This window comes from Folsomia candida, unplaced genomic scaffold, assembly GCF_002217175.1.
Source record: "Folsomia candida strain VU population unplaced genomic scaffold, ASM221717v1 Fcan01_Sc011, whole genome shotgun sequence".
In the NCBI taxonomy this organism is placed as follows: domain Eukaryota; kingdom Metazoa; phylum Arthropoda; class Collembola; order Entomobryomorpha; family Isotomidae; genus Folsomia; species Folsomia candida.
Genome location: NW_019091203.1, coordinates 2,950,752 through 2,964,465, shown reverse-complemented (window position 1 = coordinate 2,964,465; position 13,714 = coordinate 2,950,752). Strand labels below are relative to the sequence as shown.

General features: G+C 35.7%; 1 protein-coding gene across 1 annotated transcript; it reads left to right on the top strand.

Annotated features, from left to right (window-relative positions):
• The first annotated feature begins 4,590 nt into the window (after window positions 1-4,590).
• Window positions 4,591-11,550, top strand: LOC118436963 (zinc finger protein 99-like). Its single transcript, XM_035855685.1, has 9 exons — window positions 4,591-4,701; window positions 4,769-4,860; window positions 4,933-4,975; window positions 5,630-5,768; window positions 6,151-6,444; window positions 6,521-6,564; window positions 7,132-7,266; window positions 7,687-8,100; window positions 10,878-11,550. Exons 4-9 carry the CDS (start codon window positions 5,639-5,641, stop codon window positions 10,914-10,916), a joined length of 1,056 nt encoding a protein of 351 aa, XP_035711578.1. The 5' UTR covers window positions 4,591-4,701; window positions 4,769-4,860; window positions 4,933-4,975; window positions 5,630-5,638; the 3' UTR covers window positions 10,917-11,550.
• The last annotated feature ends 2,164 nt before the right edge of the window (window positions 11,551-13,714 follow it).

The window sequence follows — 13,714 nt, the reverse complement described above, 5'->3', positions numbered from 1 at the left end:
ATTTTCATTTACTGATTATACTCAAAATTTATATTTTTTAAGACTACAAAATTGATCGCAATAATTTTAATTCTTCTATGTGAAAGTAGAAATAAAATTGATACAAAATAATAAGTAAAAAATAACTATTTTCTGGTGCAAGACAAATGAAATAAAATTCTAACCACCTAACATTATAAACCTAAAAATCATTAATTTTTTATTGTAATAAAATTTGCGTTTTGTAAAAAACGCATGGCGATGGATGGATTTTCTAAATCGCCATTTGAATAAGTTGATGAAGGGAAAATTGAGACACAATAATTCAAACTCAAAACTAGACATGTTCCGGGTAGCAGCGTTACCCGGTATCCGGTTACCCAGACCCTTATCAAATTCCTCCCGCGTACCGGGTACCCTGGCCGGTAATACACAAACACATTTTACTGTACTTCATCTATTTATCCATTTTCGCCTTAAATTTAATTTTGCGCCGACCACACCCTCTGGGTGGGGGGTGAGGCGCAACTCGGGAAATCTTGATTTTGCCGTATTTCATTCATAGCTTTCATTTTTAGTGCAAATCTCATTTTTCCCCGACCCGACCACACCGCGGGGGGTGGTCCCATTGACACCGAAATTTGATACGATCCCTCTCTACGGATGTCGCAAATCGATTTCGATTATCTCAATCCGTTCTCCCTGCTGACGGACACACAGGCAGACCCAGTACCGTACCAACCGTGGTATATGGTGGTACCAAATACCAGGCCCGGGGCCCGCGAGGGCCCGGGCCAGGTCGCTACCTTTACACTAGATATAATGGACTTTCTTGAGCATTGAAGATTTTACAAAAAAGTATTCCACGCAAATAAATTTTCTTACATCTAACACAAAACTGCTAGATCTTATTTGTTTTTCAAGTTCAATTATTTGTGTATGAATTTCATTGGCTTCCACTTTTGTATGAATTTAGAGCTAACGTACTTATGATTTTAATTTTAATATTTGATTTTCGAATTTTAATTAATATGCTAAATTATGATTTTAGCTGAAACTTAATTCAGAAATTAAGTAAAAAAGAAATTAAGCCCATTCAATAAAACCTAAAAGTATGGGTCGACTTATTTCTGAGCTTGAGCAATTTAAAATTTGTGACTTGTAGGGTAAAAATCGGAGAGGATCACTTCATGGCTACCCATTTTTAGTTACAATTTCGACATATGTAATGCTACATATTATACTTATTTTGTGGGATTGTGAGGAATTCTGTGTATGTAAAGAGTTACTACATTACAGGGTGGCCCTTCGTAACTGGTAGTGAAATGAAACGCTGTAGCTTCAACATTTTTCATGCTATGAATTTCTATTAAATTTTACTGGAAAGCCAGTTAATTTTTGAGTAGAAAACAATTTTTAGTTTTCTAAATTTCCTCCCCACGATTTCATGCAGCGCTAAAGACGCGGCTTCCAGCCCTTGATTAATGCACGCACTGAATTCTCGACAAATTGTCTCATTCCGTGGTCAACCATTTTTTTAGAACTTCCACACTTATATGAGGCTTAGAACACACCTTTGCCCCGAACTTTGACCAGCTTTCGTAATTCTGGCATTGAAATACACGAAGTATGATGGATATTCCGAATTGGAGATAAAGTTCGGAATTTAGTTTTTTGGTCGCGCTTGCACCATTTTTTGCAATAAAAGCTGGTGCCGAGTCCTGCTGGAAGGTCCAGTCGACTCCATTGAATACGATCTCATTTAGGGGATGTACCACGGACTCGAAAACATTTTAAGAAATTTGATTCCATCACCTTCCCCCCATTTTTGACAAAATGTAGCGGAATTGCCCTATTTAGCTCTCACCTGTCAAACTGATCAAAAGACCTCGATGTGGTGAACTTTTGACCTTTTTTCTATATGTGGGGATGTCTTAGACATATTCTGCGCCGACAAGGTCTTTTTGTTTGTTAAAAAATTCCTCCACAATGAAAATCTCCTCCTCTGTAAACAGAATCGTTTTCACTTTTTTGGAGCGTACCGCTTCAAGTCGGCCCTGCAGTTAATTCGATGGATAAAGTGCATCGACACTGTCAGCTGTGAGGCTATTTTCCGGTTTTTTAATTTCTAGAATTTCTTCGGATTCTGAACTTCAGCGCCTTCACGATGGTTGTGGTCCTTGTAGGTTTTCAATAAATTGTTCTGCGACTGTTCTTAGTCGACCTGGTCCCCACGAACGTTTTTATAGTCCGTTGGACTAAATTAAAGTGCACGTTCGATTCCTGTCACACTTTTCAAATTCGCCATTTCTCCTCTCATTTTTTTGGTGAAAAATTATCGCCGCCTGCGTGCCTTTAATATTTTCCCTGTCGATATGCTTTGTAATAATTAAACAATTAATTATTGGTTTTTATGCAAAATCGCACGACGAATCCAACGCACCTATCAGATTTTTATTATCTCCAACGGTTTTAAAGTTAAGAGCTACTTACAGGTAGCCTGGGCATGCTATGTATTACCTAATTTCTTGAAACCAAAAATATGCTAACTTTGCAAAATTCAACGTGAAAAAAGCAAAGATGCTTTGTGGCAACTCAAATGTTCCTTGATAGGGGGCAAATTTAGCTTAACCCAGGGACAAACTTAGGTAAATATGAACTTAACTGACTCTTAACTTACAATGCGATGACGCCAGCGGTCTCACTCCGATTTTAACAAAACCACGACAATTATGGAGCCTTTTTACAAATAATAGAAACCGTGTTTCAGGATTTTTCATAATGTTCAGGTTAAACGAAATTATAAGTTTTGTATTGTATTGCTTTATTTCACCACTCTTTCGGGCCAAGCGCCCGATAGAGTACGACAAGAAAATTTTGCATCATTTAACAGTAAAACAATTACATATCAAACTTCAATTTTTCAAAAACAACAGATATTACGAACTTCGATTCATGGAAATAACTAACCAATTTGACAGGTTTTAACATTCTGTTCAAGTTACATAGCAAGATGATTACCAGTACAGTTTACATGACAAGTTTCATACACTAAACGAAATTATATGGAATCGGAACGAAATTATATGGGTGAGAAAGAATTTCCATTTTGACCGTAACATTTTCTCGCTAAGGAGAAAAATACAGATTCTGGCTTACGAATTCCATCATAATTTCGCTTTAAAATGCGTGGGCATGAACTGGTTTCCTCGAATTTTGACGCGGCCAATTTTAAATTGCTCACACAAGGAAATAAGCTGACTTCATTTTCAGCCAAATTTGGATTTTTCAAAGTGATGAAAATTTTTAAATTTTGACCCTATTTAAAAAATGAAACAACATTTTTGCAAAGAATTATATTAAGTTTAAGAAAATTCTACATTTCAAAAACTTTGAGTTTGAGGATTTTCTGGTCTGGAGCATATTTTCAAAATCCCGAAATTGTATACAAATTTTGAACGTTAAAAGTTTTTGGAAACACAGTTTTTGTAAATTTATGGAAGTAATTTTGAGCACTACGTTCTTTCACTTTTAAAATAGCGTTAAACATTCAAGATGAACAACTTTGAAAAATCCTGAATGGGCTGAAAATGTATTGACAAATTCTGACACACCCGAAAACGCGAACATTCAGGAAAACGAAAATTACGGGTCGGGTTGTTTCAGTGTGTGAGTAATTTAAAGGTGGTCGGGTCAAAATCGGAGGAAACCGTTTTAGGTCTACGCGTTTCAAGTTTAAACGAAATTATGATGGAATTCGTAAGCCAGAATCTGTATTTTTCTCCCTCGCGAGAAAATGTCACGGTCAAAATGGAAATTGTCTCTGACGGATTCCTTTATAATTTCGTTTAAACTGAGCATTGTGAAAAATCCTGAAACACGTTTTCTATTAAGTATTTGTCTAAGGTTCCATAATTATCGTGGTTTTGTTAAAATCGGAGTTAGACCGCTGGCGTCATCGAATTGTTAGTCTGACTGCTTCAGGCCCAAATGCTTACAATTATTTTTTTTATTCTTACCGCTTGGTACAATTTTAAAAGTATCTTCAGCTAAACCGTTGGGTTTTCACCATACTGGATGTTTTTGAATATGTCCTGAATTCAAGAAATAATACAATAAGTGGTCTAAGAACTAAAAGGAATTGAGTTTTGGGACCTGCATTTTCGCCAATTCGAAATGAGTCTGGCACTTTTTCAAATTTTTAAAATGGATAGAAAAGTAATTAATCGCAAAGGGTTTAGGAAGCTTTGGGAAGTAGCGAAAAGTATGTCATATTCGCATATTTATGAAACTTAGGTTCATATAATTGATTTTTCTCCGTCCCGCCGATGTTTTCAAAAATATGGCTGAGTTAAAAGCGCAAGTAAATGTCACCATTTTCCCATGGAACTGGGAAAATAATGTGCTCTTAATACTCGTAGAATATTATCTACTTCGTTCCAGAATGCTCTAATATTCTGGAGCGAAAACGATAACATAATATCGAAGATATTGAACTTATGAAAGGGCCCGGCACTTAAGCTCATACCAGGCCTGAAAATTTCGCGGCACGGCTCTGGGCAGACCGACATAAAGTAGCTGAAGCTGCTTAATAAATTACGTAATGTATCGCATGATGCCCATTTAACACCGCCTCCTGCAGTTCTCAGATTCTGACGAGATTGCCTGATATAACGAGCCAACGAGGGAATAATATCGCGCAACTCCTGCTGATCTTATCAAGTAATTCTACTTTAATTGCATGTTATAATCTTGTTAATTATGTTAAATTATTTATTTATTAAAATAGCTACTCCAAGTTGGAATCAGAGTTTTACTTTGTACATACGTACTCTTCAATTCGATTAAATTCCGGAAATTATTCGATGCATTGATTAGCAGGTACATAACTTCAATTTTTTATAACTCTTTTTATGATGATTTTAATCTGAATTTGTTTTATTATTTTTTAAGCTGTAAACGTAAAGTCTCCTTCCATTGGTCACGTGGCAGCACGGTAAATAATTAGAAATTTACATTTACTCATAATTTCAATTTTGAGAAGTAATGCACTCTTAAAAATAATATTTCCCTGCTATACTCAAATTGCTATACTCAATTGATATGTACTGTGCGGGTGGAGCTTAGCTCGTCAAAAAGCAGCGTTGGGCCTCACATTAGCAGGGAGAATTGAGGCGCAAAACTGCTTTTTGACGAGCTAAGCTCCACCCGCACAGTACATATCTTGCTCAATCAGAGGTTAAAAATTTTGATAAGGTTCTATTGCATGCGGGATTTGAATTTGTGTGCCTCAAGTTTCCATTCATCCATGGATTCAAATGGCGATTTTAAACCTGTTAATCTCCTTGCGTTTATTACAATATGAAGATTTTATTACTTTTTAACATCGATAATTTTTCAATTCAACACGTCTGGAGGCTAGACTTTATATTTTTTGTCTTTCGGAGATTCGTATTTTTAGAATCGCCAGAAAAGTCAAGTTCCACCCCCGCATACAAGGGAACATTTTCTCCGTATTTCTTATGTTTTACGAAACGTACCTTTGAAAGCGCATTTCCTCCCCAAAGAGGAACAATATTTTTAAGGGTGCGCATACATATATTAGATAATTCATACAATTCTAAAACATATACACATTCAAATTACACAGGGTGACAAGATGGCGGCCGACCTTGCGACCGAGTTATCAGCAGAGGTCAACACCATGAAGGCACACTTGTCTCAGAGTCGCACCCAAATCGACCAAATTGCTCGCCGTGCAGGAGTGGTCATCGAGCACAACGAGTTTTGTAATCCAATAATTTGTTTTGTATTTGTTATTAATTTATACTTCCAAAAATATTTCTTTCTTCAAAATGCCTTCAATTTAAAAATTGGAAAAATTATTCATTCATTATTAATTTTTTACTCAGTTTATCTCAAATTCGCCTTACTAAATGGATTTGTCAATATGTACTAAGCATAGGGTAAAAAATGAATAATGAATAACATCATTCATTCTTCACGAGTATGAAATGATCAAATATTTATTAAGTATCCATTTATCTATTTAAAACTTTTGACAAAGTATTCACTCATTATTCATTAATGAATGAAGAACTTACTCATTTTTTACTGAATAAATGAATGTGAACAGGTATACTTATGGGTGTTAATTTACTTTGAATTCAGGTGCTAATCCGAGCGATATGCTGGCAAAACTACTCCATTTAATGGACGACATTCTGGCACTTCCACTTACGGAGGGCGTGATTTTCGCCACGTTGGCGTTGCAAGGTCACCCTGTCGACACTACCTACAACGGCGACAGCTGCCACACCCTCGTTGACGCCATTGACGAACTATTCTTCTCACTTCCGGAGAATCTGGCGGACAGCGTGGACCTTGTCGTCAACCAAACTCCCATAGTCGTTGAGGCTAAAGACACCTTTGACCCTCTTAATGTTACTGACATGAATAGTTTCGGTAATTTACATATAAGTTAAATTAATTATGCTAATATTTCTTATCAAAAATTATATAATATATTCGAAATATTTAGATTATGAAGAGGCCAATACGCTGGAGACTTCATCTCTCGAAGTGGTAATTTTAGCATATGTAAAAAATTAAAAACGATTTATAATTAATGACACAATTCATGCACAAGGTCCTTGGTAACATTGTAAAATCCTTAAATTTACAAGTGCTTACAAGTATTCCTGAGGATAGTTGGTTTACAAATTTTCGCAAACTTATTCGGATCACGGGGGTTTTTGTTATTTTGCACACGTTTGTAAAATTATTTTACAAAACGCTCGGATTTTACGATGTTACCAATGACAACGTGAATTTTTTCACAACGGAACCTTTTTTCAAGCCAAAAATTATGAATCATGTGACACCTGCCTTTCAGTTGAATGCCCTCTTTGAAGAAAAGTATGTAAATCTTTGGGGCACAATTTACATATCGGCTTTAATGTGGAAAGAGTGAGCGAAAATTCACTAAAAAATTGAACCTTGTCGCCATAGTTTAATTCAAAGGGACCATTCAACGAAAAGAAAAGTGTCACGTGATTCCTAATTTTTGGCTCGATTTTTTGACATAACTCGCTAGAAAAGATCTGCTGGGTAGCTTGATAAAAGGTTGCATTTTATGTGTAAATTCTACAGATTTCTCCAAATCAGCCACCTTTCAAGCCAAGGAAGGAGTGGGTTTGTCCCATCTGCTACAAAACCTTCAAAGCCAAGATATTTTTAAATGTGCACATTGTCACCCACGATCCAAATGCTAGTGTGCAATGCGAGGTGCGTCTTTAATTTAAATTTTAAAATTTAAAATCAGCATTGGATCACTCATTGTCAAAATCAACACGTTTTTAATAATTTTTCTGCTCTAAAAATTTCTTTTAAAACTCGAGGCGACAAATTTGAAGTCAATAAGGCGATTAACAAGAAAGCTTTTTATGCCAGATTGGGTCCCAATTTTTTTGAAGGCTCCTTAAACCTGACATCTTCAAAAACGGACAAAATCGGGATTATTTTTATGTTTTGTACAAAAATTTTCAATTTTCAATTTTGCTCGACAAAATTTTTGGACAGAATTTTATAATAAATTTCCACAGCCGAAAAATGATTAAAAATGTCGTGCTATTAGTGATGAGTAATCCAGTCCTAAGTTAACGAATTTAACATTTTCGACTGTATCTTTTCTTTTGTATTGTCCAGATTTGCAGTAAAATTTTGAAAAATCCGGTCTGCCTGAAATTTCACAAGAGGAACATGCACACCCCGCGTGAACGTCCCCGCTGCCCCATCTGCCAGCGCCCCTATTTTAACGCCTCTACTTTGCAGAAGCACATTGGGAGCATGCACAGCTCGTCGAACGAAGCCCGACCTCGCTACCCGTGTGAATTTCCAAACTGTGCGAAATCCTACAAATCGAAGGGCGACCGTATAAAACATTTCAAAATCCACCATTCAAAAAAACCCGCTCAATTTGGGTGTACCAATTGCGGGAAAAAATTTAAACTAAGACACCATTTCGACCAACACAAGCTCATCCATTCGACAGAGAAGCCTCATCTGTGTCCCACCTGCGGGAGGTGTTTCAAGAGAGATTGCCATCTGAAAGCTCACCTGGTAAAAATGATAAAATATTTTATTTTCATTTTTTAAGTTATTACACTCTTAAAAATAATGTTACCCTTTCGAAAAGTATTATGAATTCTATGTTAACGCAGGACTCGTAAAAATTAACAGGTTTTTAAATGTTTATCTGCTCTTGGAATTTATTGTGATATCCAAAGTCTAAGGAGGAACACTTCAGTAGTTGCCACCCACAGATTTCAATGTCCTTTGGCTATGTTGGAGCATCCAATGATGTAACAATAACCCCCAAGTGTTTTGATGCCATGGCCACATTTGCGCCCGCCACACCCACTTAAAGGCGCCCAAAACTCTAAAATCACCATCTTAAAACGCTCGCCAAAAATCGAAATTTGATCGAAATTTGAAAATTTTGCACCAGTATACACCCAGATAGTTGCTTTATAATATCCGACACCAAAATGTATTTTTTTAATTTTTTGAATATTTTCGAAAATTTCCTGACCAGGGGTATGTCTTCGAAAAAATTAAAATTTCAAAAAAGTTGAGTTTGATATTGGATATGATAAAACAACTATCTGGGAGTATAATGGTGCAATATTTTCCAAATCCTATAGAAATTGGATTTTTGGCGAGGGTTTTATTGAGTGAAAACAGGGCTTTTTTCGTGTTTTGGCGCCTTTAAGTGGGTGTGGCGGGCGCAAATGTGGCCATGGCATCAAACCACGTCAGGGTTGTTGTTCACTCATGGGGTGCTCCAACATATCCAAAGGGCATCGAGATCTGTGGGTGGCAACTAGTGAAGTACCCCTCTTAAGAGCCGGTCTTTGCAAATTTTTTTGAAATATTTATCAGACCTGGCCAAATTAGTAATTGACAATTACAATTACAAATTAGTAATTGTAAATTGTAATTTCAATTACTTCATTCGAGAAATGTAATTGTAATTGTAATTTGTAATTGAACTAAATGTAATTAGTAATTTCTAATTGCAAATTTCAACATGGTGTAATTGTAATTCAATTACTTCTTCAATTACAATTACTAAATCTCCATCTATCGTGATTAAAACCAACCAAAAAACCCTGATTTTGTTAAATCGACTGTATTTCGCATGCGAAAATTTCACTGTCTTTCATTTTGTGAATTTAAATAAACATTATTTCGTAGTCGCCAATTTTTTTGTTACATTAGAATTAATTACTAGTGTGTTTAACACATTGAGCCTTATGCATGAAAATAAGTAAATGCTACAAATTGTGTAATTGAAGTTTAAGATAAATTACTAATTATAATTGAGATTTTTTAAATGATAATTCATCATTTAATAGTCAAATAATTTAAATACTTGTTCACTTTGAACAGTATACATACTGATAAATGCTTTTACTTGCAAAATTTGTCTCGTAAATTATTTTTTCTAGGTGGAAATTTTGATGCAAAGGCATTACATTGTTAAAAGTGAACAAGTATTGCAATTATTAGCTCACCCTGCGAAGCATGAGAGCTATTGAATTCCTCTTGTCCGTCCGTCCGTCTGTCTGTGTGTTCACGAGTTTTTTGCATCAATTGATGCTAATTAATAATCCCCTTGACCATTATGGAATAAATTAGGCGCACCATTGGTATCGAACAATCCTGCCGCAAATGGTGCGAATTAATTGTGCAAATGGATCGAGAAAGCACTACAATTTTGGAATAAGTAGCACCGTTCGTATTGAACAGTTGGTTATCCAAGCTGATGCGAAACAATTGGATGAGCATCAATTGATACTCACTAGAATGGATCAGGTCCATTTTTTCATAAATTAATAGCACCGTTGGTATCTGACAATCGGAAACACCAAATGATGCGAAAGAATTGGGGGCTTTGATGCAAAACGCACCAATGGTACAGAATAGCCGGGAGAATTTATTATATAATTTTGACACAAATTTTTTGAAATTTTATTTGACCCACCACGGTTAATCTCCAGCAGTGGTGCAAAATACTTTGCCATCTTCCTCGTTTTTCTGCACCATTGATGCACAATTGCATAATAATTATTGATCTATTTTATGCTTCGTTTTTCTGCACCACTGGTGCATAATTGCTTAAAAATTATTGATCTATTTTGTTGAACTACTATAATTTTGCACCCAAGGTGCAAAGGTGCCAGGTAATTATATATTACAGGGTGAGCTACTTCTAACGTTACTACGGTTTATTAAATGATGAATTTTCATTTAAAAATCTCAAATGTAATTGTAATTTGTGATGTAATTCAATTACGTAATTTGTAATTGTAATTGAAGCGAATTTTTTTAGAGAAGTAATTGTAATTTGTAATTAGTAATTAGTAATTGAGTTGTCTTGAGTAATTGTAATTTGTAATTGTAATTGAAGCAATGTTGTGATTGTAATTGTAATTTGTAATTTGACTTCCAAGTAATTTGGCCAGCTCTGATATTTATACACTCCGGAATAATCCGGAGTCCGGATTTTGACAGAATGGATCTCAAATTTAATAATCCTTCAGAAAAACTGGAAGCATAATTTTAAAATAAATTTGTAGAGCTGAGAAATACCTGCACATATATGTAATGACGATTTTGGTTAAGACTCGCGTCCCATTTAAATTGAATAATTTTTACGAAATCCAGAGTAGCGCAAACTTAATAAAGGACGAAATTTACACTGGATTTAATATACTGTACTTACATAATATTTCTAATCCTAAGCGTGATTACTTTTCAAGAGGGTAGCATTAGTTTTAAGAGTGCGATGAAATAACGGATCCACATATTTTACTGGCGACACACGTGGATAGGTCGAACCGCAAGATTTTCCAATGCCCAAAATGCCCTAGGACTTTTTTAAGTGGGTATGGATTAAGGCGACATGATGCCCATCACGATGTCCACCGTCCCGACGAAAAGGAGGTGAAGAAGTTTTCGTGCACCCTTTGCGACATGAGATTTTCCAGGTCAAACAACTTGAAACGGCACGTGTGGGTCATGCACCACGTGGACGGCGACCTCGGAATAGGACAGAAGACGCCAAACTTCTGCGAATCCATCCCCATTTTCCATCTTACGCCGGAAGAAATTAACAACTTTTAGTAAATTGGTGATTGACACGCTTAAAAATAATATTACTCCTTTGAAAAGTAAATGCACTCTGAATTCTAGATTAAGTAAACTATATTAAATTCGTAGTAGATTTTATTCTTTGTCAAATTAACGTTATCCTGGGTCTACTGACACTCTTAAAAATAATGTTACACGTTTGAAATGTAAATTCATTCTGAATTATGTTGGAATTAAGCTTTACTAAATTCAGAGTAATGTAGACACTTACAATGGGTATGTTTCCCTGCTGATTTGAGTATACAAAGTTGTGTGTCAACTGGAGCGACGGTGGCGCACATACCCATCTGTGTATTATTTAGTTGCTAGGTGAGAAGTGGTGGCGCTCGGGTGCAACACCTACCAGTGTATTATTAGTTGGTGAATGCATAGACGGCGCTCATAGTGTGGCTACTATCGCTCGTCCAGTACTTCTTCTAGATAGAATAGTATAGTTCTGTCAGTGGCGGGGCTAGTAGTGAGCCCGTGCCCACGTGAAATTTTGTGCCCCTTTACACCAGATATTATTGAACTTTTTTCAAAGCCAAATGAAATTAAGAGAAAATCGTGGTGGATACAAAACCAGTAAAAGTTCTTGGTCTTCGCTCAAACTTTGCATATATCTACTTATCTGGGATGCTGAAATGGAAAATTAGTACTTATTGAAAATTAGAACTAAGGCAAAATTTTATGAAAACGTTTTCCACCGCAATGTCTTTCATAATTTCATTTCAAAAACATTTGCAGGACGTCGTATTTAAAAAAAAATTTCATCAATTTTGCTACAATTTTTAAAATATTTAAATGGTTAGAAATTTAAAAAATACTTCTGAAACTATTATTTTCAAAATCAGCCCCAGAATAATTGGAAATTCCAATTATTGGAATTTAAATTTGTAAATATGTTGGTGCAAATCTCGAAATATTCAAAGCAATTATAGGGCACCTTTGAGGTTTACACAGTATCTACTATATTAGGAAGGAGATCTGACAAGGGAATGTTCCCAACTGCTCCTCGCGTTTAGGTTACTCCTGTTGTTTCAAATCTTCTAGAGCCATAGACGTACATAAGATTAACTTAGGGAATTGCGCCTAGCGGATGAGACTGGTCGAAAAACGCCGTGTGGCTCCGCACGCGGATTTAAAAACACAATTTGTTGTTGAATCTATAGACAAACTTATGTTGACTTAAAAAATCATGATGAATTACTTTAAATAATGCCTGCAACTTTTTTAGCTTGAATTCAAAGTGGACACTTTGCATACAATTTTTCAAAAAATATGCTCGACACTTAACTCATGTGGATGACCAGAATAGAATTTAGCCGAATTTTCAAATGGCCGGTTTTCTATTCAGTCAAGGGTCAGGAAGTCTGATATGGCTTCAAATTAAAAGTGACAAGAAAGTTTCCAAAAAAAATCGGGGATTTGTCAAAAAAGAAATGACCCTGAATTCTTCACTATAAGTGACCCCAGTGACCAAAATACGTACTCGAAAAACTGGATCAAATGAATTTTGGAATCCATGGTTATTGGTCATCATCTTCTGCAGAAAATTATTTTTTGGCTGGACGTAACTCGCTGTCAATAAATCAAAATTCCTAAAAATTGCCAAAAAGTTGAAAAAATTTGATTTTTTTGCCGAGGGGAAATTGCCCCAAACTTTCCCCGATGTGGTCACATTGAAAAAGTAGGGACAGATTTTGAAAGCTAATATCCTAATGAATCAGAAATACCGAATGGATGGACTGAATTCAACAAAATGTGGTAGCAAGCTAGCTCCAAGTAAGTGAGAAATTTTTTTGGGGAGTCTTCAGGAAGAAAGTGGTTGTGGAAGTCACACATGAAACCTAGCCAACTATAGCTTAGGGTGATTGTAGGGTAGGGTCACTACTTTATCATCGTAAATTTTTAGAAAACCCAGTCTGCTATATTACCAGATATCAACATTTTTATGCCAGTCTCATCCGGTAGGCGCAGTTCCCTATACAGATATTTATGATTTTAACTCATGCTTAGCGAAGTAGGGTGGCGCGAAATTTGACAGAATGTTTTAAATGTTTTATTTTTCAAACGGCAATAACTTTTGAAATAATTAACGGATTTTCGACATTTTAAACTTAAATCAGGATAAGGAATTCAACTTTCGCAAGTAAAATTTCTCATATATACAAGTGACTTTGCATATTTTCGTACGTCTCTTAAATTTATGGGTTTGTCAAAACACCTTTAAAATATCTCAGATGGTGGATATTTTCTTCAAATGTCGAATTTTTTGGTCATTTTAAGCCCAAGATTTTAAAAATCGTACGAAAACGGTAAAAGTTATGGAGATTTGAAATCATTAGATAATCAAGATTTTTAAGTTCAAGCCTCTCCACTACCCCGAACATGAGTTTTACACGGAAGCATGAACGAATCCTTCTAATTTCTTAATTTGGCTAACTTTAATCGATTAATCGAACTAGAGGTCGACGCCGACAAATTTTCGGGGGCGGCGGCGCCAGTTTTTGGTGATTTTTCGGCGGCGTCGGCGGCG